At 37.1% G+C, this 23,620-nt stretch overlaps 1 protein-coding gene across 1 annotated transcript in view; it reads right to left on the bottom strand.

Annotated features, from left to right (window-relative positions):
* Nucleotides 1-20,711: 20,711 nt before the first annotated feature.
* Nucleotides 20,712-23,620, bottom strand: part of LOC134654830 (neuropeptides capa receptor-like) — a 28,687-nt gene continuing 25,778 nt past the window's right edge. The window contains exons 2-3 of the mRNA XM_063510301.1: nucleotides 21,488-21,626; nucleotides 20,712-20,842 (exon numbers count right to left, since the gene is read on the bottom strand). Coding sequence (XP_063366371.1) covers nucleotides 20,714-20,842; nucleotides 21,488-21,626 — 268 coding nt within the window. The 3' untranslated portion in view covers nucleotides 20,712-20,713. The remainder of the gene's footprint in view (nucleotides 20,843-21,487; nucleotides 21,627-23,620) is intronic.

The raw sequence follows: 23,620 nt of genomic DNA on the forward strand, positions 1-23,620 counted from the left end.
GCGTTATGAAATATTTGAAAATTTATAGGTACGCTAAACTTAGGAATGATGAAACAAAGTTTTTCAATTTATTTCAGATGTCTGCATAAAGTTTTGTTCCAATAAATTAATTAATAATTCGTTATCTATAGAAGATTTGTCAACCATTTTGAAATAACCTCGAAATTCCAAACAAAATACGTGTGATCCCTCCGAAAAACGCTCGAGTACTATAGACGCTTGTTCGTTAAAAAACGTATAACATCGTGCCGTGTGAATGAAACAGAACTATACTACTCGCCACTGCAAAGCGAATACGTTAAAGTTCATTCGATTTGCTTGACAAGTCCGGTGAGTATCCGTTTAAACGTATAAAGAATGTACGTTTTTTTGCAGTACAAACGCCGTGTGAATGGTTCTATGCACAAAGTATGTGCCGTGTATGTGCCACTATTTATCCGTTAAGACGTATACTGCAAAAAACATGCAGGACAATGCCGTGTGAACGAAGCCTTAGGGTGAACTAAAGTTTGTGACGCTATCTCCCGGACTACAGCACTGGACGTGCCCGCGAACCAATCCCACGATTGCCTCGTCAGTGATAAAACTTTACTCATATTACGAGTCGTAACCAACTTAAACAATCATCGTGCGAGCTCAGCGTCTGGCACCATATCAAGTTATCATATCATAATCTTATACCTTTCAACGAGCAGTTCTTGTATATTTATTTATATAGTTATTTATACAGGATGTTTCGTGTAACAGGAGCAATAAATTAAACTGTAGGCTGTACTCCTCAAACTGACCAACATTTGTTCAGCAACTTTTAAAAATAACTTATGTGTTGATTTTTATTACACTTTATAGTTTATTCTAAGACGCAATGTATTGCAAATTTTGTTATGTTTAAAGCGTGAAAAGCAACGTCAGACACTGATGTCTGCGTACATTGAAGGCAATATTTATTTTGTATGAAAAAGCGGAAATCTAAAGGAGTCATAATTTTTAAAAGGTGTTTAACAATAGTTTTATATTGAGGAGTATAAAATATGTTTTAATTGTTTGCTCGTGTTACAGGCAACACCCTGTATATTTATTTCGGGGATCTCGGAACTCCTTTTCCGAGTCGGAAACGTCTAACGATTTTGATTAAATTTGCTATATGGGGGTTTTTGGGGGCGAAAAATCGATCTAGCTAGGTCTTATAATATCTCTGGGAAAACGCGCATTTTTGAGATTTATGTTTTCCGAGCAAAGCTCGGTCCCCTAGAATACACTTGACAAACGGGTATTAATAATCCACTATTCACAAAAAATACATTCAACATATTGCCTAAAGCCACTCTTTTTCTTTTGGGTTCAGACTTATTGTAACTAGAGATGCCACGAATATTCGGCAACTATTCGGTATTCGGCCTATCCGCTTTGTAAAAATATATCTTCGTTAATGTTGTGCTTTGTTGGCGAAAAGTTTTAATAATAATTTTATTGTGACTCAAAATGTTCGCATGTCATGCCGAATATTCAGCGCTTCGGCCGAGAGAGGGGCCGAATATTCAGTATTCGGCCAAAACTAGTCGGGGCATCTCTTATTGCAGCGGTTCTCAATCTTTTTTTTTACGGAACCCTTTTGGAAAGCGAAATAGTTGATGGAACCCTACAATACGATGGCGGCATAGTAAAATTTTTCGAGGCGACTAAAGCATACCTATAGTGTTCTAAATTCTTGCGGAACCCCTGCAGGGGTGTCGCGGAACCCTAGGGTTCCGCGGAACACACTTAGGCCCACTTGCACCATCCCACTAACCCGGGGTTAAGTGGTTAAACCGTTAACATAGTGTCAAAGTGTACTGGTAACCATGGTAACTACAGGTTTAAATAGGTAACCCCGGGTTAGTGGAATGGTGCAAGTGGGCCTTAGAGTATGGCTATCTTATTGTAACGGGTCAGTGCTTCAAGTTACGTCGTCGGTGCGTAATTCAAAAATGTATATTTACTTTGAGGCTACAGCCATTGAAAATGGGTAGGGGTTTGATTTAACAATCCTCGTATTCCAATAGGCCGGAGAAATAAGTTTTGTAGTGAAATACCAACAAAACCGTATTGTGTTTCGGAGCCATTTGAAATGTGAATTGAAGAACTCGGAAAGGAATGAAGAAGTAATCCTATGAATACGTAGTGTAAGGAATCTTTGGGAAGGTTTCAGAAGAAATTCTGCATTTACCCGTAATGCATGTTAAGTATAAGATTTATAAGGTGTAATAATGTTTTGAAAAGATGTGTCCCGCCGAGTTTGTTGCCGGTCCCATATTGGGTTAACCTCCTCCAATTGAGGGGGGATTTAAATCTTCTAGAGGCAGAGGTGTAGGGTTGGAGCCGGTGTAGCTTTATTTGACGTTCATAAGCGAATTGTAATATATCTACTTGAATAAACTATCTTTTATCTTATCTTATCTTATCTTATCATATCACACATTGTTCCTGAGTTATGGATTCTATGTATTTATATATTTATCTATTATATACCTAGTATGTACCTATATATCGTCGTCAAGTACCCACAAGTCCTACAACAAAAAACCTTATTGAGCTTAAGGGTGCCTCACGCTAGAACGGTCCGTGTCTGGCATTTCATTTTCTGTGACAAGTGACCGGTGATCACGTGATGATTTCTATAGAAAACGAAGTGTCGGATGCCTGGGCCCGGACCCGGACCGTTCTAACGTTCGGCCGTTCCGTGAGTCATCCAGCCAATCCTGTGGGGCCGACGGCTAGGTCGATTTGTGTAACATTGTCCCATAGTAGTACATTACGATACAAGTGCGAAAAAAAAAAAACAGGTATATAACGTGTTTATATTCCGGTCTTCTTCACATTGATATACTCGTGCTTACTCGTACTTCAAATACTGTAATGGTCACGCTATACACAGAAACGATTGTTAAACGAGGCACAATTTAATTACAGAAAAATTTTACAATAATAGGTAGGTGTTTCTAGACATAGCATAGTCACGCTACCCCCTCTGTCACACATACGGTAGCGTTACTCCATCTTTGAGTCAATCCCGTGCCGTGATTGGTCCGTGTCTTTGAACGGACCAATCACGGCACGGGATTCACTCACCTCGTTCCCCCGCACCCCCGTATTTTTGGCAGCATTGGTTTCATGAAAGAATTGGCCTAAGCTCAGTCTAGTGGTGTTGGCATCATGAGGATGTTTTGTATACTGTTACAAGAGTGTCATAGCAACGTATTCAATTATTTACAGTGACAAGGTTCCAAAAGAAAATAAATAATATTCAAATATAAAATCTATATAAACCTCTTTACAAAAGTAGAGCAGACGAATACGTCACAAATACAGTAGCCATTGCCATTCCATTGCTGAGTTTAATGGGAGAAAGCATAAAGTCTCGCCGTGAAATCTTGACGACCCCATTTTATCAGGCTATAAATATAAGCTTTTTCGGGCAGATTTATGTCAGTTATTCAGTTTCTGAAATAATAATATGTAGCATATAGTACTTAAAGTATAAATATGATATATTAAAGAACATACTGTTAGATTATAAAGCATAGTGTTCAATAAAAAGGGGCATCCTATTTACCTTACCGTACCTTACTTTATTTAAGTTTCTCTTGTACCTAATGTATGTTTATACGCCAAATAAATATTTTCTATTTCTAAAAAGAAATTTCAGCTGTGCATGGAAAAAGTTAATGGTGAAGTATCAGCAAAAATATTTTCTAGAAAATTATACTCGATTCTCGATTTTGAGTACGAAAAACATAAAAAAGTGAGTCCTGGGGCCCGTTTCTCAAAACCTTGTACTCGTATGTAACTTGTAATACAAGCGGATGTCACTTTTAGACTGCTATTGTTAGAAAGGGACTTCCACTTGTATTACAAGTTACAGGCTTTTGAGAAACGGGCCCTTGATATAAAAAGGTACTCGTATTTGTCGTGTTTGTTTGTTTTTCGTGTTTTTATACATAATCCAAATTGCTCATGCGCGCATGTTTGAAAAATGAAAATGAAAAAATGTTTATTCGGTATAGGAATTTAGAGATAAACATTATATTTTCACCACACCAGCGTAAAGGCAGAGGACTTTCTTCAAAAACTGAGTTATAAGAAAATTGTTTAGAAGACTGGCAAAGTAAGTATGCAAATTTTGAGTTGTTGCGTTATGTTGGCTGGTAGAATTGAGTTTTAAATGAAATGATAATTTTGAATTAAAAAAATGAATTGTTTATTATAAATGAAAATTACAAGGTTCACGGACAGACGTAGCCTAATCCATAATATAATAGATTGTTAGCTAAGTGAGAGGTTTTATTTCTAAATAAATGATGTACTTGTACCCCATAGGTTTATGTATCTGCTATAAATTAGGTAGTACGAGTATGTAACATGCGGCCGTGACTCGACGCCAGTTAGCTAACTGCAGTGTATCCTCATTACCACGTTCAAGCGAACATACCTATCCAGTTTCCAACTACAAACTAAGCCAATAACACTTACGACCAATGAAACTCAAACAATCCGCTTAACTGTGAACCAGTGAAGCTTCTATGCACATTAAACGCCAAAATTATGTAAGCAATTCTCGCCTTATCACAACGCAATAGAGATCAAACGTGTTTACATCATTTTGACGTTGAATGTACTTGTTTATTGCGAGAGCGAATGAGTGTTGTAAATGAATTTTCATGACCTTTCATACATATATTATGTTGTATTTAAACTATATCCGCTTGCTTTGGTGAAATGTATGGGTCATTAATTGCCGAAAAATTACCTAAAAGTTTCTCCAAGGTATTTAGCTTAAATATACAGTTACCTAGTGCTTTTGTTTTTAGATTTGCTACCTGGTTACAATAACTAAAAAGTCATAGGAGGCTTGTTTTATAACACAGCACACAGGCTTGTTTTTATAGGTATTGACTACGAGTATATATAGTTTGTGTTTAAGTAGAACATCAATTTAATTAAATTAAACGCTCTGTTGAGCGCAAACTAACTTTATAATATCATAATTATTCTATATTACCTAATTAAAACTACGCCACGGATCAGAACAATTCGTCAAATCCCAATGTCTGACTTTTGGTGACATCGCGCTACCTTATTTACAAGCTTTTATTTAACTTGCCCTGTTAGTAGATGTATGTATACATTTATGTTAGTGTGGGTCAAATCTTGGAAGCTAAATTTGACCCACTTCCCGATTTCCGATTGACCTGAAATTTTGCATAGGTACATATGTATAAAGATGAAAATTGTTTATTATTCAAGTAGGCATATTACAATGCGCTTATGAATGTCAAATAAAGCTATATCGGATGTGAATGCAATATTATGACGACATGGAGCTGATCTGATGAATCTGATGATGGAGACAGGAGGTGGCCATGGGAACTATGTGACAAAACAACGAAAACTTATTGTGTTTGAGGTTGTTAGACCTGTCTCGATGAGTATTAGTGGAAAGAAAAGTACAGTCAGCGATAAAAGCTTGTCGCTTGTCAAGTGTAAAAATCGTGTCGATTTAGTGTATCGCCACTTGTTGCGAATTTCCTATTTTTCCCACTTTTGTATCGTAATGTACCTACTGTTACCAATTGTATCCCACAACAAGAAATGGTCAAAAGAGATTGAAAAGAGGTTACATAAAGGTCGGTTTGTTTACGAAAACCTTGGATAAATATATCGAATACGTACAAAGAAAGATAACAAAAAAGTTTTGTGACAATACGTTAACAGAAATAATGTATTTCTATAATACAGTTCTATTAGTTCTCCTTTGGAAAATACGTATTTGTTATAGAGGACAGGAAAACTACTTATCTATAATATATGTATATGTGACAATGCTTGTTTACAGTACATATGGGGCTACTTTTCCGCACTAGTGCGTAAAATAGCACTTTTCGTGCGTATGTCGAAACTTTAAAGTGCCATATGTACTGTAAAACGTTGTTCGATACACGTGCGAATAGGTAATTCGCAACTCGTGCCGATTTAAAACACTTCCTTCGGTCGTGTTTTAATTTATCGCCACTCGTTTCGAATTTCCTCTTTTTCGCACTTGTATCGAAAATAACTATTTTTTAACCGACTTCCAAATCTAAAAGGAGGAGGTTATCGGTTGTATGTTTTTTTTTATTTATTTATTTATTTTTATGTTTGTTACTCCATATTTCCGTCATTACTGGACCGATTTTGAAATTTTTTTAATTGTATACAGATTGGTCCCGTTTTTGTCAAAACCCAGTTCTGATGATGGGATCCATGAGGAATCGAGGGAACTCCTTAAATCTTAACGGCATACATATAGTGATTTTTGTGTTTTTATCAATAAATCAAGCATATGCATTCAAAAAAGTGACATTTGATGAAGTGGAACTGCTGATGATGATCAGAACGGAACTCTTCAACGACGCATAGTACACGTTTGACGATTTGTCCTCTTCATTATGTTTGTTAAGCAAGTTAAGTTTTTAATCCACATTTTTGTCAAGCTCGAGTTCTGATGTAGGGATCCATGAGGAATCGAGGGAACTCCTCAAATCTTAAAGGCATGCGTATAGAGATTTTTGTATTTTCATCATAAAATTAAGCATTTTCATTAAAAACTGTCGCATTTGATGCAGTGGAACTGCTGATGTTGATCAGAACGGAACTCTTCAACGACGCATAGTACACGTTTGACGATTTGTCCTCTTCGTTATGTTTGTTAAGCAAGTTAAGTTTTTAATACACATTTTTGTCAAGCTCGAGTTCTGATGATGGGATCCATGAGGAATCGAGGGAACTCTTCAAATCTTAAAGGCATGCGTATAGAGATTTTTGTATTTTCATCAGAAAATCAAGCATTTTCATAAAAAACTGTGGCATTTGATGAAGTGGAACTGCTGATGATGATCAGAACAGAACTCTTCAACGACGCATAGTACACGTTTTGTGATTTTGAATTTCGATTTTGACTTGGACTGAGCCCCGGACTCCGGACTCGGACCCGTACTCGGACTCGGACCCGGACTCGGATCCGGACTCGGACCCGGCCCTTGACCCGGAAAACGACTATGATACCTAAACTAAAAAAACGACTATGATTACCATAAAATGTATTACCAAATAAAGTATAAGCGCCGTTAAGTGGGTTAGGCTAGTAGGTAGTTAGAGAAGTCGGTTTTTTTCTATGAAAGATTATTAATAAATAAGTTGGTGATTGAAGATAAACTTTTATCTCGCCTACTCTTTTCGCTTTATTTGCGCAAATAGGTATAACTTTTTTATTTGAATACCTATTACTTATGAAAGACATAAGTACCTACATAAATATTTAAAAATATACGGCAATGTGGGCGTCATTCGTTTTCTGTATTTTTATAACTGAGGATGTCTGTTATAAAATATGTAAGGTGCCTTGACGTATTTTCGACATATTTTCGGGAGAGTATCTCCAGGGCGGACACGCCATACATCAAAAATGATTTGCGTTTATATGTGTGCGCGGCACGTCTGTACACGCGTCATTGAGTTTCTGACGGAATCCTGACATGCTCTCAGTAGAGCGACTTACGCACACATTCATGTCGCGGCCTGTCGCGGGCGAGGTAATCCGAATCGGGGCGGGGCGGTGCGTGTCCGTTCTGTATGATAATACTATTACTTATTCTGTGGTATCTCTCTAGTACTTATGTTCGTGTTTGGATTCTACAATCACAAAATAGACTAAATGCGAATAATACCTACATACCTACTTAATAAAAATTATCTTCAAATCACTAATGTCAACATTAACGAATAAAAAAAAAGCGGCCAAGTGCGAGTCGGACTCGCCCATGAAGGGTTCCGTATTTAGGCGATTTATGACGTATTAAAAAAAAACTACTTGCTAGATCTCGTTCAAACCAATTTTCGGTGGAAGTTTACATGGTAATGTACATCATATATTTTTTTTAGTTTTATCATTCTCTTATTTTAGAAGTTAGGGGGGGGGGACACACATTTTACCACTTTGGAAGTGTCTCTCGCGCAAACTATTCAGTTTAGAAAAAAATGATATTAGGAACCTCTATATCATTTTTGAAGACCTATCCATAGATACCCCACACGTATGGGTTAGATGAAAAAAAAAAATTTTGAGTTTCAGTTCGAAGTATGGGGAACCCCAAAAATTTATTGTTTTTTTTCTATTTTTGTGTGAAAATCTTAATGCGGTTCACAGAATACATCTACTTACCAAGTTTCAACAGTATAGTTCTTATAGTTTCGGAGAAAAGTGGCTGTGACATACGGACGGACAGACAGACGGACAGACAGACGGACAGACAGACGGACAGACAGACAGACATGACGAATCTATAAGGGTTCCGTTTTTTGCCATTTGGCTACGGAACCCTAAAAACGTCTGATTTGCGTGGTTTATTAATTTTGACAACATTTTAGGCGCAGTAGTCTCGGAAAATAAAAACATTTATTTCGGACAATTCAAATAGTTACAAACAATCAATCATAGTATTAGTTACAAACGTATACATAGACTTATATTACTATGTTAGTACCTAAACTAAGATGTTGGGAGGTCCAGTGCCTAACTAATGCACTATCCGAATTGAAAAATAAGAACCTAAAAGTATATTTATGACCTAAACACTACAGTTATACTATACCTACCTATAGCCTACTTAGTGTTATTGCACGGTCTTTTATAATTCTGCAACTAACTAATTTTCTTACTATCCCATCGAATTGCAAACAGTCATTGCAAAACGCATTCAATTTTACACCGTAAGCTCTCGAAATAAAATGCAAATTGAAACTGCTGTTATAAACGTACACAAAACCCGTAAACTTAGGTCGAAGTTAATAACGGTTAATTAACGTTTTCAGCTAACTTTACGTATACAACATCCAGGAGTTTGTTGGCAATAAACGCCAGTCGCTAAAATGTTTGACCCCAATTTTAGTAGTCAGTAGCAAGCACTTTCTTGTACAGTCAGCATGAATAGCAGATGACACAAATTACAACGTGTCAAAAGTATTTCATCAAATAAAAAGATGCAAGTCTCACAACGCAGTTTTACTACAAAAAAGTGTATTTTAGTCCGTTCCACAGAACTCGATTTCCACTGACTTAATTGCCTATTTTAAAATATTGTTAATATTTTTTTTTGCGAAAAAATGGTGTAATTCGAACAATGAAGAATTGAATCAGTACCTATGTTTTTCTTTTAACATTATTGCTAGGTACCTATACAAATTGATGTTTGCACGTAACAGAATGCAAGCTAATTGGGAATGGTTATAGATTTCCATCTAAATGTAAATGTAGGCTTTACCCAGGATTTTGTTCGTGACTAGATTGGGCTCAGATGTGATTTCAGTGCGATTACAGTAATGGCTTTAACCAGACTTTTACAATTGTTATCTGAAAAATTGGGGCTATGATGTTATTAGTGGTCATAATTTAGGAGCTTATAGGGTCAATTGTACTTTAGACAGAAGGATCTGCAATATTATACAAAGCCTATAAGGTAATTTAATTTAGTACTATAATCTTAACAGTAAAGCGGTGACTATTCTTAAGTTGGTCGCCTAGTGGAAATGCGTGCGGCTTTTTATCATATAAAACCAGAACGGAATAACATACAGATATATCTACAGAACAAACATTTGTCGGCATTACTAATGAATTTAAAAAAATAGTTAATAGTTAAAAGAGATGTAGATATCTCTATAGTTCACATTCAAAAGTATCAGTCTCGAGCGAATTGTTATCAAGTATACCTAAAAGAGACATACATACACATATCTACTTATTTTTGTAAAGCTATTAGAAAATACTTTTGACACGAAGTCTGATCTTGCTACTTTTGATGCTGATTGTACTTAATGAGTTTCTTGGAACATGGGCTGATCGCTTTCTGAGAAACAAAAACATCGTGAGGAAATCGGACTAATCCCAGGAAGACCTTCATAAAAAGTAATAAAAACTATCTCCTCTGCCAATTCGAGGCTGCCAAATATAATAGATTGATTAGATACAATTTTACAAAATCCCTTTCTAAACTATAATCTGCCCCTACTATATGTATACCGTGCCCCCGCCAAGACGAAAATTATTTATTTCCAGTCTAGGTACAGTTATCTATAGATGTATAAGTAATTTATAATAAAACCTGTGAGCATTATGTCACGTATAATTAAACCGTTTTTGTACTTGTAAGTTTTCTTTAAGTAAAAATAAATATGTAAATAATGCAAACAATTCTTAAAGAGCCTTCTATCATCCGGGTTATTGAAACAGTGCCGTAATATCAAAGAATCATAAAAACAAGCTTTGTTATTTCGGATGGCTAATAGAAAATGACATGAATGTGTACTTATATGTATCACTTTCCTATACCTACACACATATCTGCTACTTAATTCAAAATTATACATATATAATTATATGGGCGAGTACAAAAGAAAATGTACCTTATATGAAGGGTACACGGAAAGAACATGTCTAGTCACTTTTTTCGGAAAATGAGATTTTTATCTCAAAATGAAGAGCTTAATGAACTATTACTTAAGTATATCTTTTGCTACCACTGTATAATAAAAATAAATGTAACACAACTTTATTTTTAGTTAAATAATACATAGTCACGGAATTACCATACGTTTTGACATTGTCACAGAATAAATAATAGTACTAAGTACAGAAGACTCACTCTCTAACAAAACGCGTCTGTTACGATCAGCACAGATATGGCCGCTAGGTGGCGACAGCGCCACGCGCGGCTTTTGGCTTTCCCCAAAATTGGGGCCGGAACGGATGTACTTTTAGCTACCTGTAGCAAAGCGACGAAATCGCGGAGTGAGACACGTCTGACATTGTTCCAAATTTTAAAACCGCGATTACTCAAAATGCTACTAAAGTGACTAGACATGTTCTTTCCGTGTACCCTTCATATTATTTTTACAGCGTTATTCCTGGTTATTTTTTATATGTTATGAGTGCTTTTTCTCGTAAGTGTCTATTCGTAAGATTGATTTGAAAAGTTACGCTTTGTTTATGGTGTTCCGCCTTTGCGCCCAAGTTTTACTTTCAACCTTCTAACAATGATCTAGGTGGTTAATATAAGACGTTTTGGGATTTTAGCTGGAGAATATATAAACTTATTACTGAACAAAAAAAAAACGGTTGAATTGATAATCTCCTACGTTTTTGAAGTCGGTTAATAATACAATTTAGCTTCATATAGTCATGCTTTCAACCAGTCCGTAGTGTTAATAACAATTTCTTCCAAGTGCCTCAGTAGGGTAAACCTATAGATAATTATTAATTATTAAAGACAAAGTCATTCTACTCCCTATAATTAAGCATTTTAAAAAGTGACGTTTAAATTGATGTCTAAACATACAGTTATTAACCATAAAATTAAACTAAAATTACGTTGGAAAATTATACGAATTATTGACCTGCCTGTCTTGCCTGCCATGTCACGTCCTCGTGGAAAAATTCGTATTGCAAAGTATTCGACAACAATGTTATAAAACATTAAAAAATTTAACATATATTAAAACATCATTTTATCGTGAATCCATTTTTTTCGGCAAGAATGTTAATATAAAACATTTTCAATTATCGCGTTTTGAACATAATTATATTAAAACATAGTTTTATCGTGAATTCATTTTTTACCTTCATTATAGTTCGTTTTTTTTAGCATTAGAAATAAGGTAAACAATCTTGATGTGTCTTTTAATTGAAAAACACATTTTAAAAATAAGTTACGGTAAATATGTAACAATTATGAATCTAATACGATCTTTTATAGTCTTCTGCTTTCATAAGTAATAGCGGTAGTAATAGTTATTGATTAAAAAAAGTGTTTTTTAATTAAAAGACATGTCAAAATCGCTTACCTTCTTTCAAGTTCTTTCTAATGCTAAAAAAACGAACTATAAGTACCAACGTTTCGACGCAGTATTACCTAGGTATTAATTATACGAGTACTCGGTATTTTTATTTTACTTTTCGGTGTTTACATTTTTTTTCAATCTGATACGTAGTAATTAAATGAAACCGTACAAATACCAGTGTACCTAAAAAGCTGTTTTCTAGAGAATTCTGAATATTAATCACATTTTGTTTTCTGAAAAGCTACCAGACTTAATTAAATTCTGGACACATTGACATAGCTTTAGGGCTTATTTAGACGGCTCGCGAACTCGTATACGATTTTAGTTACATTGCGGACCATTGAGGTTACATCAATTCAGCCGACCGATCAAATGACGCAATGTAATGAATCTCGCATGCGAGTTCTCGCACCGTCTACATAAGCCTTTATCGTTATTTATTTGGGATGGACTTTCATTGTACCGCGAAAGCCAATATTAACTGTATATGTATGTATGCCCTTAAGGCTGATACACAATGAATATTCGCTGTTTGTGTCCCATTTATTAAAATAACATGAGTAGAGCCACAAAAGAGAAGAGCCATCGAATAGGACGTTTTTATTTTATATACAGGTTGCAACAGAAAATCAGAACACGATACCGAATTTTTAGGGTTCCGTACCCAAAGGGTATAAACGGGACCCTATTACTAAGACTCCGCTGTCCGTCTGTCTATCTGTCACCAGGCTGTATCTCAAAAACCGTGAAGAACCGTTTTGCGTAATGGTACGGAACCCTTCGTGCGCGAGTCCGACTCGTACTTGGCCGGTTTTTGTTACATATTGTAGTAGGTACCTATATGTTACCGTCAGTGTTGACACTGTCAGTGGCTCATGGTACGGGTACTGGGGCCCATTTCTCGAACGGTATTAGACTAATATTATTAGTCCACGAACTGTCAAGTCGTATGCGTTACCATGGCAACACACTAATAATATTAGACTAATACCGTTCAAGAAATAGGCCCCTGTTTTAAATTTAAGTTTTGCACAGTCGAGTTCATGAATAAGGGCTCATTTAGACGGTGCGAGAACTCGCATGCGAGATTCATTACATTGCGTCATTTGATCGGTCGGCTGAGTTGATGTAACCTCAATGGTCCGCAGTGTAACTAGAATCGTATACGAGTTCGCGCGCCGTCTAAATGAGCCCTTAGTATTTATTTTCCACCTTATTGCAATGTATAGTGTATACCTATTTATGAACTCGTCTGCACTGTGTGTTCATACATAAATAAATAATAATTGTCCTTATTTTCGCCTCCAAACAGCCTAGAAATATGATAACTTTTGTTTAAAATTCAGCGTTGTGGGGAATGAAAATTATAGAATATCTTTAGGGAATTTCAGGTCATTGTTAGCGGCATGAAAAGGAAAACTTTCGCAATTGAGTTGGCAGTTCTGCAGAGAACTATTCTTAATTTGTTATTAAAATCTGCTTTCGGTTTTTTTATTAACTATATGACGTATATTTTTATTCATGGCAATAATTTACTTGATTGCATTGCATTATTCTGAAATAGTGTATCCGCAAAGTACTATTTATAAACTTTAAAAAAGAGGAAAATGGGGATTACGTTTGTATGGAGAAACGGCCGTCCATAGGGGACTATAGTGACTACATGAGTATAGGACTCATGTTTCCAATCTCACGTACGCCGTTCATCGGGGCTTGAGCCTGGAAATTTAAAACAATCTAATACTAGCCCGTACCATGAGTCACTGACAGTGTCAAAACTGACATTTACCCTATCGAGAACGTAGTTTACTTTCTATACATACGAGCAAGATGTATAGAAAGTAAATTACGTTCTCGACGGCGTTTATGTCAGTGACAAACTGATGGTAGCCGTACTGTGACTCGTATTACTACAGAAGAGACACTCGACGGATTGTTTACGTTGCTCGAAAGTTAATAGGTCCACCATTTATCTCAGGCGGTCGAGTAAGAAGTTGCGCGGTGATTTTCTAGTAAAAGATGGCTGAGTTTTGGACTAAAACTAGTTTATATTTTTAGGCACTTAACATACCGAGGAAGAATAAGAGAAAATAATACAATATCATATAATATAATACAAACATAGCGACCGAATGGCCACCACAGATCACCCTAGGCAGAGGCAGGTCAAAAATGAGATGGCGAGACGACCTAGACTCATTCTGTGGTGACTGGCGGTAGGTACTTATTTTTACTTTAACTTTTAAAAAATAAATTTTATACAGCTACAAGAGACCATAGACTTGAGTATATGGTTTAAATGTCAACTCTATACCTCCACGCGTTCCCGAGATGAATGGTTGACAGACAGACGGATGGATAGACGGACGGACAACAAAGTGATGTATGTATGTATGTATGTATGTCACTTTATTGCACATAAACAGGTTCATAAGTGATCATATACGAGTTCCGTTTTTTCCTTCCGTTTGAGGTACGGAATCCTAAAAACATCAGAATCAGAATCAGAAAAATATTTATTGCCACAAAAAATATCTTATGAGCTAAGTACAACATAATTTAAACCTTAAATACTACAAAGGTACAAATTAATTAGAAAGATATAGGTATATATGAATGACTGGGCAATGGGCTTCCAATCTCAGCATATGCCAAGCACTCCAAGCAGAGGGCCTAGCGCTGGTTTTCAGACTGGACCCTTGAGATCCGCCGGTCGCAGGTTAACAAATTATTATAAATAAGTGCAACAAATAAAATAACTGCAATAAATATAGGGCCCGTTTCAAACTTTAAGAATTGTCAATTAATAGATCTAGAAACGATATGGATTAGATATGTCAGTGTCAAAAGTGACTTTTTTGTTTGAAGAAACCGTCACATTTGACACTGACACATCTAATCCAGGTCGTTTCTAGATCTATTAATTGACGTATCTTAAAGTTCGAATCGGACCCAATAATACAAATCAGCTCCGTACAGCCAAGCTTTCAACCAGTCCGTAGATAGCCACAATAACTTCTTACCAACCACTTACCAACAGCCTCAGCCCAACAGTAGACTTAATTAATCTTTTAATTAAGCTTTCGGTTTGATGTCAACTAAGGTCACTGACCTCGCATGGTGACACATTCAGGTTCAGACCTGAATATTGTATGAGGCAATCAAAAATATTTCAGCTCGCGTTTTGAAAGGGTTAACGGCCTACGATTTAACCTTTTCCACGCCGTGTCAAACAAAAAAGCTGTCACTCAGACGCCACATCATTGAAGTGTCAAAACTTAAGTTGAACTTTATGTACCTATATGCACGTAGGTCTATGTTGCTCTGTGGTCTGTGACCAATTAATCGGTCTTTGGCGTTGAACCTACGGTGCGGATATATCGGTCGTTGGCGTCCAAAAGACATTTCAAATTTTCAGTTGGTGCTAATTGTAAGACCATTCAGTTCTTCAAATTATTTTTTTTAATATATTTTCCAGTATCTTAGTAAATATTTGAGAAAATAGACAGAAAATACAAGATAGACCGGTTGATTCTGCTATTTTATACGGCCTGTAATACGAGCAAAAAATTAAACTGTGTGCTGTACTCCTCAAATTGACCAACATTTGTTCGGTGACTTTAGATTTCCTATTTTTCATACAAATTAACACATTCGGTGCCGCAGACTACCCAAACTAATTTCATAGGTCACTTTTTCAGACTTGCTAAATGTAAGATTATTAATTTGTAGATAACCGTACAGATGAATCTTCCACTGAAAAATACCATTAGTAGTGTTGTTAAAAGACTAGTCTTGAAGTCTTTTAAACCTTAAAGACTTGCAAACCTTGAAGGTTTGAAGACTCAAGCGTTAAAGGTCCATAAGAGGTTAGAACGGTACGTTATAGCGTTCAGTGCACTACTGGACGTACCCGAAAAGCAACTGGTAAATACCAAATGATATATCTTACATAAGTTCCAGATACAAGTAAAGATAAGATACATACCTTCCTATCCTATGAAGGCCCCAGACTAGATGGACCGAGGATCTGGTTAAAGTCTGATTGCGGGCCGAATTATTTTGTATGGTTACAATTTTCATTGTATTTCTAAGCAAAATCTATCTCAATATACTTCTAAGGTCATATGCTAACCACCGTTTAAATATTCGCCCGGTTTGGATTTACCTAACCACTGTATAAGGGATAATATTGAATCTGAAATCTAGAACGAAGTCTGGAATAGCATTCTAAATATGATGCACCAGCGGGCTCAGCACGGTTCCATTTTTATCGACTATCACTATGCCCGTCACTTTCGCACTTACATACTTGTTAGAACGTGACAGACATGGTGATAAACGATAAAAATGCGACCGTGCTACTAGGGCAGGGCGTTTCTTTTTGTTGTCCCCTACACTTTTTTTTTCAAATTTGGGATTTTTGATGTTATTTCTACTCAGAATCACGAGCTCTTTCTATCCTAATAGGAGAAAAAAAGTGTCCTAAGGTTTTTATTTCCATTCCGTCACCATTTTTCCTATCCTATGAAGGGCCCAGACTAGATGGACCGAGGATCTGGTTAAAGTCGCGGGAAACCGTTGGTGGAGGGCAGCGAATGATCGTTCCTTGTGGAGATCCTTGGGGGGAGGCCTTTGTCCAGCAATGGACGTCTTTCGGCTGAGATGATGATCAGCGTTAGCGATCTTCAAGGTTGTATCAAAATAAGATCAAAACCAATTAAGTATAAACTGAAATAGATAATTATCATACACTAAAGAAAATGTGATCAAATCCACCGTAGGCCGAATACGCGTCTTTAGCTTACGCGGCGGTCCATTTCCCACCGCAGCTGCACTACTGTTAATTTTACTATGGAAATTGACAGTAACAGCGACGCGTTCAGTACGAGTAGTGTAGCTGCGGTCAGAAATGGAATGTTACCCTTACCCGCCTCCCGCCTATAACACCTCCCACCCCCCTCGGCCTCCGGTGGATTTGGTCACATTTTCTTTCGTGTATGATATCTATTTCGGTGTACAATTTAAATAGTTGTGTGACTATGATTATCAAAACCGTAACAAGTTCTTAACTCTGAATCGGGCTCCAGTGCTAATATTTAAAACCTAACTTTATACTTGTTTAAGCGGCGGATATTTCGGTTAGAGGAAAATTCAATTTTTCAGATAATTAATTAAGTTGAGGGAATGTCCAGACCGTTGAGGCGAAGGTCAACGGCCATTTTTGACGGGACGCCATGGACGTTGCTCTCAGAAAATTAAATTCCGTTTTTTATTTCCGTGCTAAATATTTTAACGGACAATATTATGTCAATGGAAAAATTAACTTTTTAGGAGTACCCTCAAGTTATGAGGTGTTCCAAAATTGAAGCTCTTACCTTATGGCAAATTGTACATTTGTGCACGTGCTAACGTATCCCGTAACTTGTGTGGAGTATTAAGGGACCCACTGATTAACAGTCCGCCGGATGGTATCGGCCTGTCAGTTGTCGGCTTTTTGTTCTAACTGGCAGGCCGATACCGTCCGGCGGACTGTTAATCAGTGGGCCCCTTTACATTGCGGGCCGAATTATTTTGTATGGTTACAATTTTCATTGTATTTCTAAGCAAAATCTATCTCAATATACTTCTAAGGTCATATGCTAACCACCGTTTAAATATTCGCCCGGTTTGGATTTACCTAACCACTGTATAAGGGATAATATTGAATCTGAAATCTAGAACGAAGTCTGGAATAGCATTCTAAATATGATGCACCAGGGCGTTTCTTTTTGTTGTCCTCTACACTTTTTTTTTCAAATTTGGGATTTTTTTATGTTATTTCTACTCAGAATCACGAGCTCTTTCTATCCTAATAGGAGAAAAAAAGTGTCCTAAGGTTTTTATTTCCATTCCGTCACCATTTTTCATAGACTTTGTATGGCGGTCGCGAAATGGAAAGATCGAAAAATGTATGGAAATTTTGGGACACTTTTTTTCTCCTATTAGGATAGAAAGAGCTCGTGATTCAGGCCGTGTAGCCAAGATGCCAATCGCTTACGCTTCGTAGCGATCGAAACGCAACTGTCACTGTCGCACTAATATGGAAGAGTGATAGAGAGACACAAAGCGTTTCGTTGTCGAAGCGATAGCGATTGTAACCTTGGCTAGGCTGCCTGAGTAGAAATAACATAAAAAAATCCCAAATTTGAAAAAAAAGTGTAGGGGACAACTAAAAAAAATGTGTTACGCACAGCTATGTGTTATTTTATAAGTTCTAGATCTAGAACGAAATTAAGTACAGTAAAAATTTTGGGTCAAGTATATATATTCTAATTGCCGCATCCATTCATCCAATGGCTATTGTTCTAATAGCCGAGGATTTTAGCAGGGCGCGCTCATTATGTAGGACGTTTACATGTAAATGAGCTAATTAACGTTTTTCGCAGTTTAATTTCAAGGTTAATACGCAAAACCTACGAAATGTGAAATACTATTCCAATGGATATAAAATACAGTTATCGATCGGCAACACTTTTTTAACCGACTTCAAAAAGCTAGAGGTTAAATAATCGGATTGTTTTATATGTGTCACCGCTACCGTCTTAACACAATGAGTGCCATGAACCCGCTGTAGCTTTCCTCTACAAAGCGGGAAAACGCTGGGATCGGCTACGAGCGCAGGGCTACGAAAACGCGTTAAAAGGTCAAAGGAGGTCGCCTAAATGTTACATTCGAATAACTGCAACATTGACGCAGGCGATATCACTGTCTTCTTCTCTACTTCTTCCTCGCGTTAACCCGGCATTTTGCCACGGCTCACGGGAGCCTGGGGTCCGCTTGACAACTAACCCCAAAATTGACGTAGGCTCTAGTTTTTACGAAAGCGACTGCCATCTGACCTTCCAACCCAGAGGGGAAACTAGGCCTTATTGGGATTAGCCCATGATATTTCGCACATAAGTTCCGAAAATCTCATTGGTACATACGAGCCGGGGTTTGACATGGCGCAAAATTCAAATGTTCTATGGGACGACATCCCTTCGCGCCTACATTTTGCAAATTTGCCGCCTTTTTCTACTGTCAAGATCTAGTTGACGGAGCTACGGCGTTCTGTCGTCTAAATTAAATAGTACCTGTTTAAATGTTTTTTGATTTTTTAAATATATTTTAGACTATAGGTATATAGGTAGGAATATATTGTAGGCTATAGGTAGGTGGGTATTTGTATGGGCCTTGTTGCCTGAATTTAAATTAAATAGATAAATGTTTTGTATGACTGACCGAGCATTCAGTTACCAAGATTTCCTGTTTGAAAGTCTGTATTTTTGTAAACTGGTGTATCTGATCTTGTAGCAGTTAATCTTATAAAATGCTCCGTTTGAGTCGCCCGTAACGAAATAACAAGCATCTTTGTTGTTAACATACGTATGCTAATAGGATTTTTTTAGGGGCACCATTTAAAATAAGGTTTTTTGTTCAAACGTTCATTTATTTTCTAACAATATTATGCCAAACGTACAACACATATATTAATTTTAATAACAAAACTTTCGTGAGACACAGACATATTTAAATATATTAAAAATGGGTCACTCACGTATTCTAAGTCGAAAACCCTCGACATGTTTCACTCCGTACCTGCAAAAATACGTGAGTGACCCGTTTTTAATATATTTAACACATATATCAACTTCCACCAAACTTTATATGAGTGAATCAGAAAATTTATTTTAAGATTTACAAGATATAAAAAGTCTAATTTTATTTACATGTACATTAACTATCTAGTGAGAAATATACGGGGATACGGGGAAGAAAACATTGTTAAAAAATATTTGTCATCGTATTTTTGGGCCATCCCGTGTTGTCGATTAAACCGAACAATTTTTTTACGAGTAGGAACAACCCGGAAATTAATAAATTCAAATGTGAGTCACACATTAGTTAATTTTAACATATTTTTTATTTACACTATGTACATTTTCCTTATTGAAATAAATAGTATTTGGTAATTATATTTACTGCAACATCATAACTAGATACAAATCTCTATTTTGCTCTACAAACCAAGATTTTGCTCCTTATATAATCTCATTTAGCGAAGTACAAATTTCAAGTCTAATATTTACAACAAGAAACTAACAAACCATACAAAAACTACGTAATGTAACTTATAAATACTTGTTACGACAGATACTACACCAATATCTTACCTATCTATCTTAGAAAACCCTGTGACTATCCAACTCACTATCTCTGACTTCGACCGAATACTGATACTCACATGGTAAAACCTTTTCTGTTGTCATCTTGTACCATACGTATTCTGGCAAATAAAGAAATTCTATTCTATTCTATTCTATTCTCAATTTAATGTGTTTGTGAAGGCCTGTCACATGACGAACTCATCGAGTGATTGTCCATATGACAGTTCATGTTTATTTGGAGAAGCTGTCACGTAAAATTTCAAGTTTACACATGAATTTATTTAGAAATGTAACATTTAAGTAAGTATATGTAATCAAAACATGGTAAGAACATACCTATTTCGTTATTTATTTTTTAAATTAAGCCCTACTAAGTGAGACTTGAAGGAACCGTCATAGGATGCGAGATCATTCGTTGCGAGAGGTATACCTAAAGTCTATTTTTTATTCGGTAGGCTAAAATGACATTTCATAGTATGAAATGACATTTTATGTTCATACTATGAAATGTCATTTTAGTCTACCGAATAAAAAATTGACTTTACATGGCAATAACTATTATAGAGATATGTCACAAACTGCCCAATGTATGTATGTTTATGTCAAAATACATTTTACATGCAGCTGTCAATCTGCATCCCATCCTGCTTGTCGTCGTAGAAGTAGAAGACGGTGCTGTCCTCCATTTTGATGTCGCCATTGACGCCACAAAATGGCGCCGGTTGGTCTTTCACGTAGTCCACCTTGAACAAAAAAGTTTGTTTTTTAAACTGCACAATCTGATATACTACTTTACCTATCAGTCCTATCACGGATCAATGGTGTTCCGGATATCTGGGAGCCACTGACCATCCAGCCTCTAGACTTACCTTAGGCCAATTCTTTTATGAAACCAATGCTGCCAAAAATACAGGGGTGCGGGGGACGAGGTGAGCGAGTCCCGTGCCGTGATTGGTCCGTTCAAAGACACGTGGGCGTCAGACAGAAATATCTGCCGGGCGCTAGTGATGTGACACGTTGAATAATAACATTGTCAATCACGGTCAATAATGTAATAACAGTAATAATATGCAAGCATGTTTTGAATGCTATGTTGATTCGTTCGTTCGAAAACATTAACCCATAACATTGTGGTTTCGTTAGCAGGTGTATCTGCTTCATATAATTAATTTTAAAAAAAGCTATTGGTAAAAAGGCGTCTTATGGGATGAGTCCGAGTCGTCAATTTTGACAGTGACAAATCAGTATCATGTTGGAAACAGATCTAATAACGAAAACTAGAATTGGCCAGTTGGTTGAGTTCATTCCAGTTATATACGAAAAATACTCCGAAACCGGTCAGATGCATGCAAAACGCATAGATTCTTCTGAAACCGCATATATCTCACCTTACTGATGAAGGCTATGCGGGACTCTCTCTTCCGGTACTGCGATGCCTTGGAGGCACTCGTGTGGTCCAGGTTCATGAGACGCGAGTCCCTCCGTACTTTGCGACATAGCAGGGTTTCTTGGAATGCGATGCGGTATCTGTAACAAGGAAAACGTATCTATAATCTCTGAATCGGCCACATACTTATTTGGGATTGGGTCAATGACATATTGTCGGTGGTTATAACATAATAATATGTATTTAACCTTTTCGACGCCGTGCCAAACACAAAAGCTGTCACGCTGACGCCACGTCACCGAAGTGTCAAAACTGAAATTGAACTTTATGCATATGCACGTAGGTCTATGTTGCTCTGTGATATGTGACCGATTAGTCGGTCTTTGGCGTTGAACCTACGGTGCGGATATATCGGTCATTGGCGTCCAAAAGGTTAAGGCGTCGACTAAGGGACAGGGGCTGTGACCCGAGGGCTGGCTCTTATCTGGTCCAACAAATATCTTTAGCGATTCAACGTGGCAATGCAGCTAGCATATTTGGGACGTTTGGGCCAGGCAGGGAACAGTTCGGGGCTTAATAGTTGTTAGAATAGCTAGCTTTTTTTGTTTGTTTGTTTTTGTATTTTTTTTCTCACCGAAAAGAATCTCAAAGGCGTTGCCAATAACGAATTATCTTTATACACGTCTTTAGGGTGGTATTCCATGTCCAGTTTATTGGTCCCATGTGTACTTATTTGCCACATTTTGCTTAATGAGAGAGCGAGCCGCAATGCAGATTGGACCAAGAATTTAGACAGGTGGAATACGACCCTTAGCAGTGTCGGTTTACCTAATCCTTTATAGACGTTGATAAACGTGTGTTAGGGCTTGGTTTCGCACGTTGCCACAGTAAAACGAGTAGGTTCTCTTATGGCTTCTCTACACGATGGGCCAAGGCCGGCCACTCCAAGGGACGCAGCCATCCGGTAGAATGAGATAGCAATATCACTTGCTCCCTCTAACGCATTAATGCGTCCCTTGGAGTGGCCGGCGTTGGCCCATCGTGTAGAGGAGCCATTATGTAGGGGCTTGCAACTTCGGTACCTAAGTATAAGTACTGACCAAACATCGACATGCTGACTGACTTACATTTTGGAACGAAAAATATTAAATTAAAATCGGACATTTAATAATTTTTAAGAAAAAAAAACCGACTTCTATGCGGCCCGGTGAAAGATTATTGTATATGGTGCGCTATGTAGAAAAGGAGGTAAAACCACCCACTTTTCTAGTAGCATTTCGTTTCTGTAAGGCTCGCAGTTCTAACCTAACCTAACCCACTTTTGTTCGGTTCTGTGAGGATAGCAGTTCAAACCTAACCTAACCCACTTAACGGCGCATGCGGTGCGGTGTACGGGGGTTTGAGCGGGAGGGGTTTGGCCTCATCATACTTTATACCTACATTTTATGGTAGGTAATCATAGTAGTTTGTTTAGTTTAGGTATCATAGTGGTTTTCCGGGTCAAGGTCCGGGTCTGTGTCCGAGTCAGGGTCCGGGTCCGAACCGGATCCGGGTACGAGGCCGGATCTGGATCCGAGTCAGGGTCCCAGTCCAAGTCAAAGTCGAAATTCGAAATCACCAAACATGTACTATGCGTCGTTGAAGAGTTCTGTTCTGATCATCATCAGCAGTTCCAGTTCATCAAATGCGACAGTTTTTAATGTTAATGCTTTATTTTATGATGAAAATACAGAAAATTATATACGTGTGCCTTTAAGATTTGAGGAGTTCCCTCGATTTCTCATGGATCCCATGTTCAGAACTTGAGCTTGACATAAATATGGCTTAAAAACCTAACTTGCTTAATAAACATAACGAAAAGGAAAAATCGCCAAACGCGAGCTATGCGTCGTTAAAGAGTTTCGTTCTGGTCATCATCAGCAGTTACACTTCCTCAAATGTTACTTTTTAAATGTATATGCTTGATTTGTTGATTAAAACACAACAATCACTATATGTATGCCTTTAAGATTTGAGGAGCTCCCTCGATTCCTTATGGAGCATCATCAGAACTCGAGCTTGACAGAAATGTGGCTTAAAAACTAAACTTGCTTAACAAACAACGAAGAGGACAAATCGCCAAACGTGAACTATG

The sequence above is a fragment of the Cydia amplana genome, chromosome 15 (assembly GCF_948474715.1).
Source record: "Cydia amplana chromosome 15, ilCydAmpl1.1, whole genome shotgun sequence".
NCBI classification, from domain to species: Eukaryota; Metazoa; Arthropoda; class Insecta; order Lepidoptera; family Tortricidae; genus Cydia; species Cydia amplana.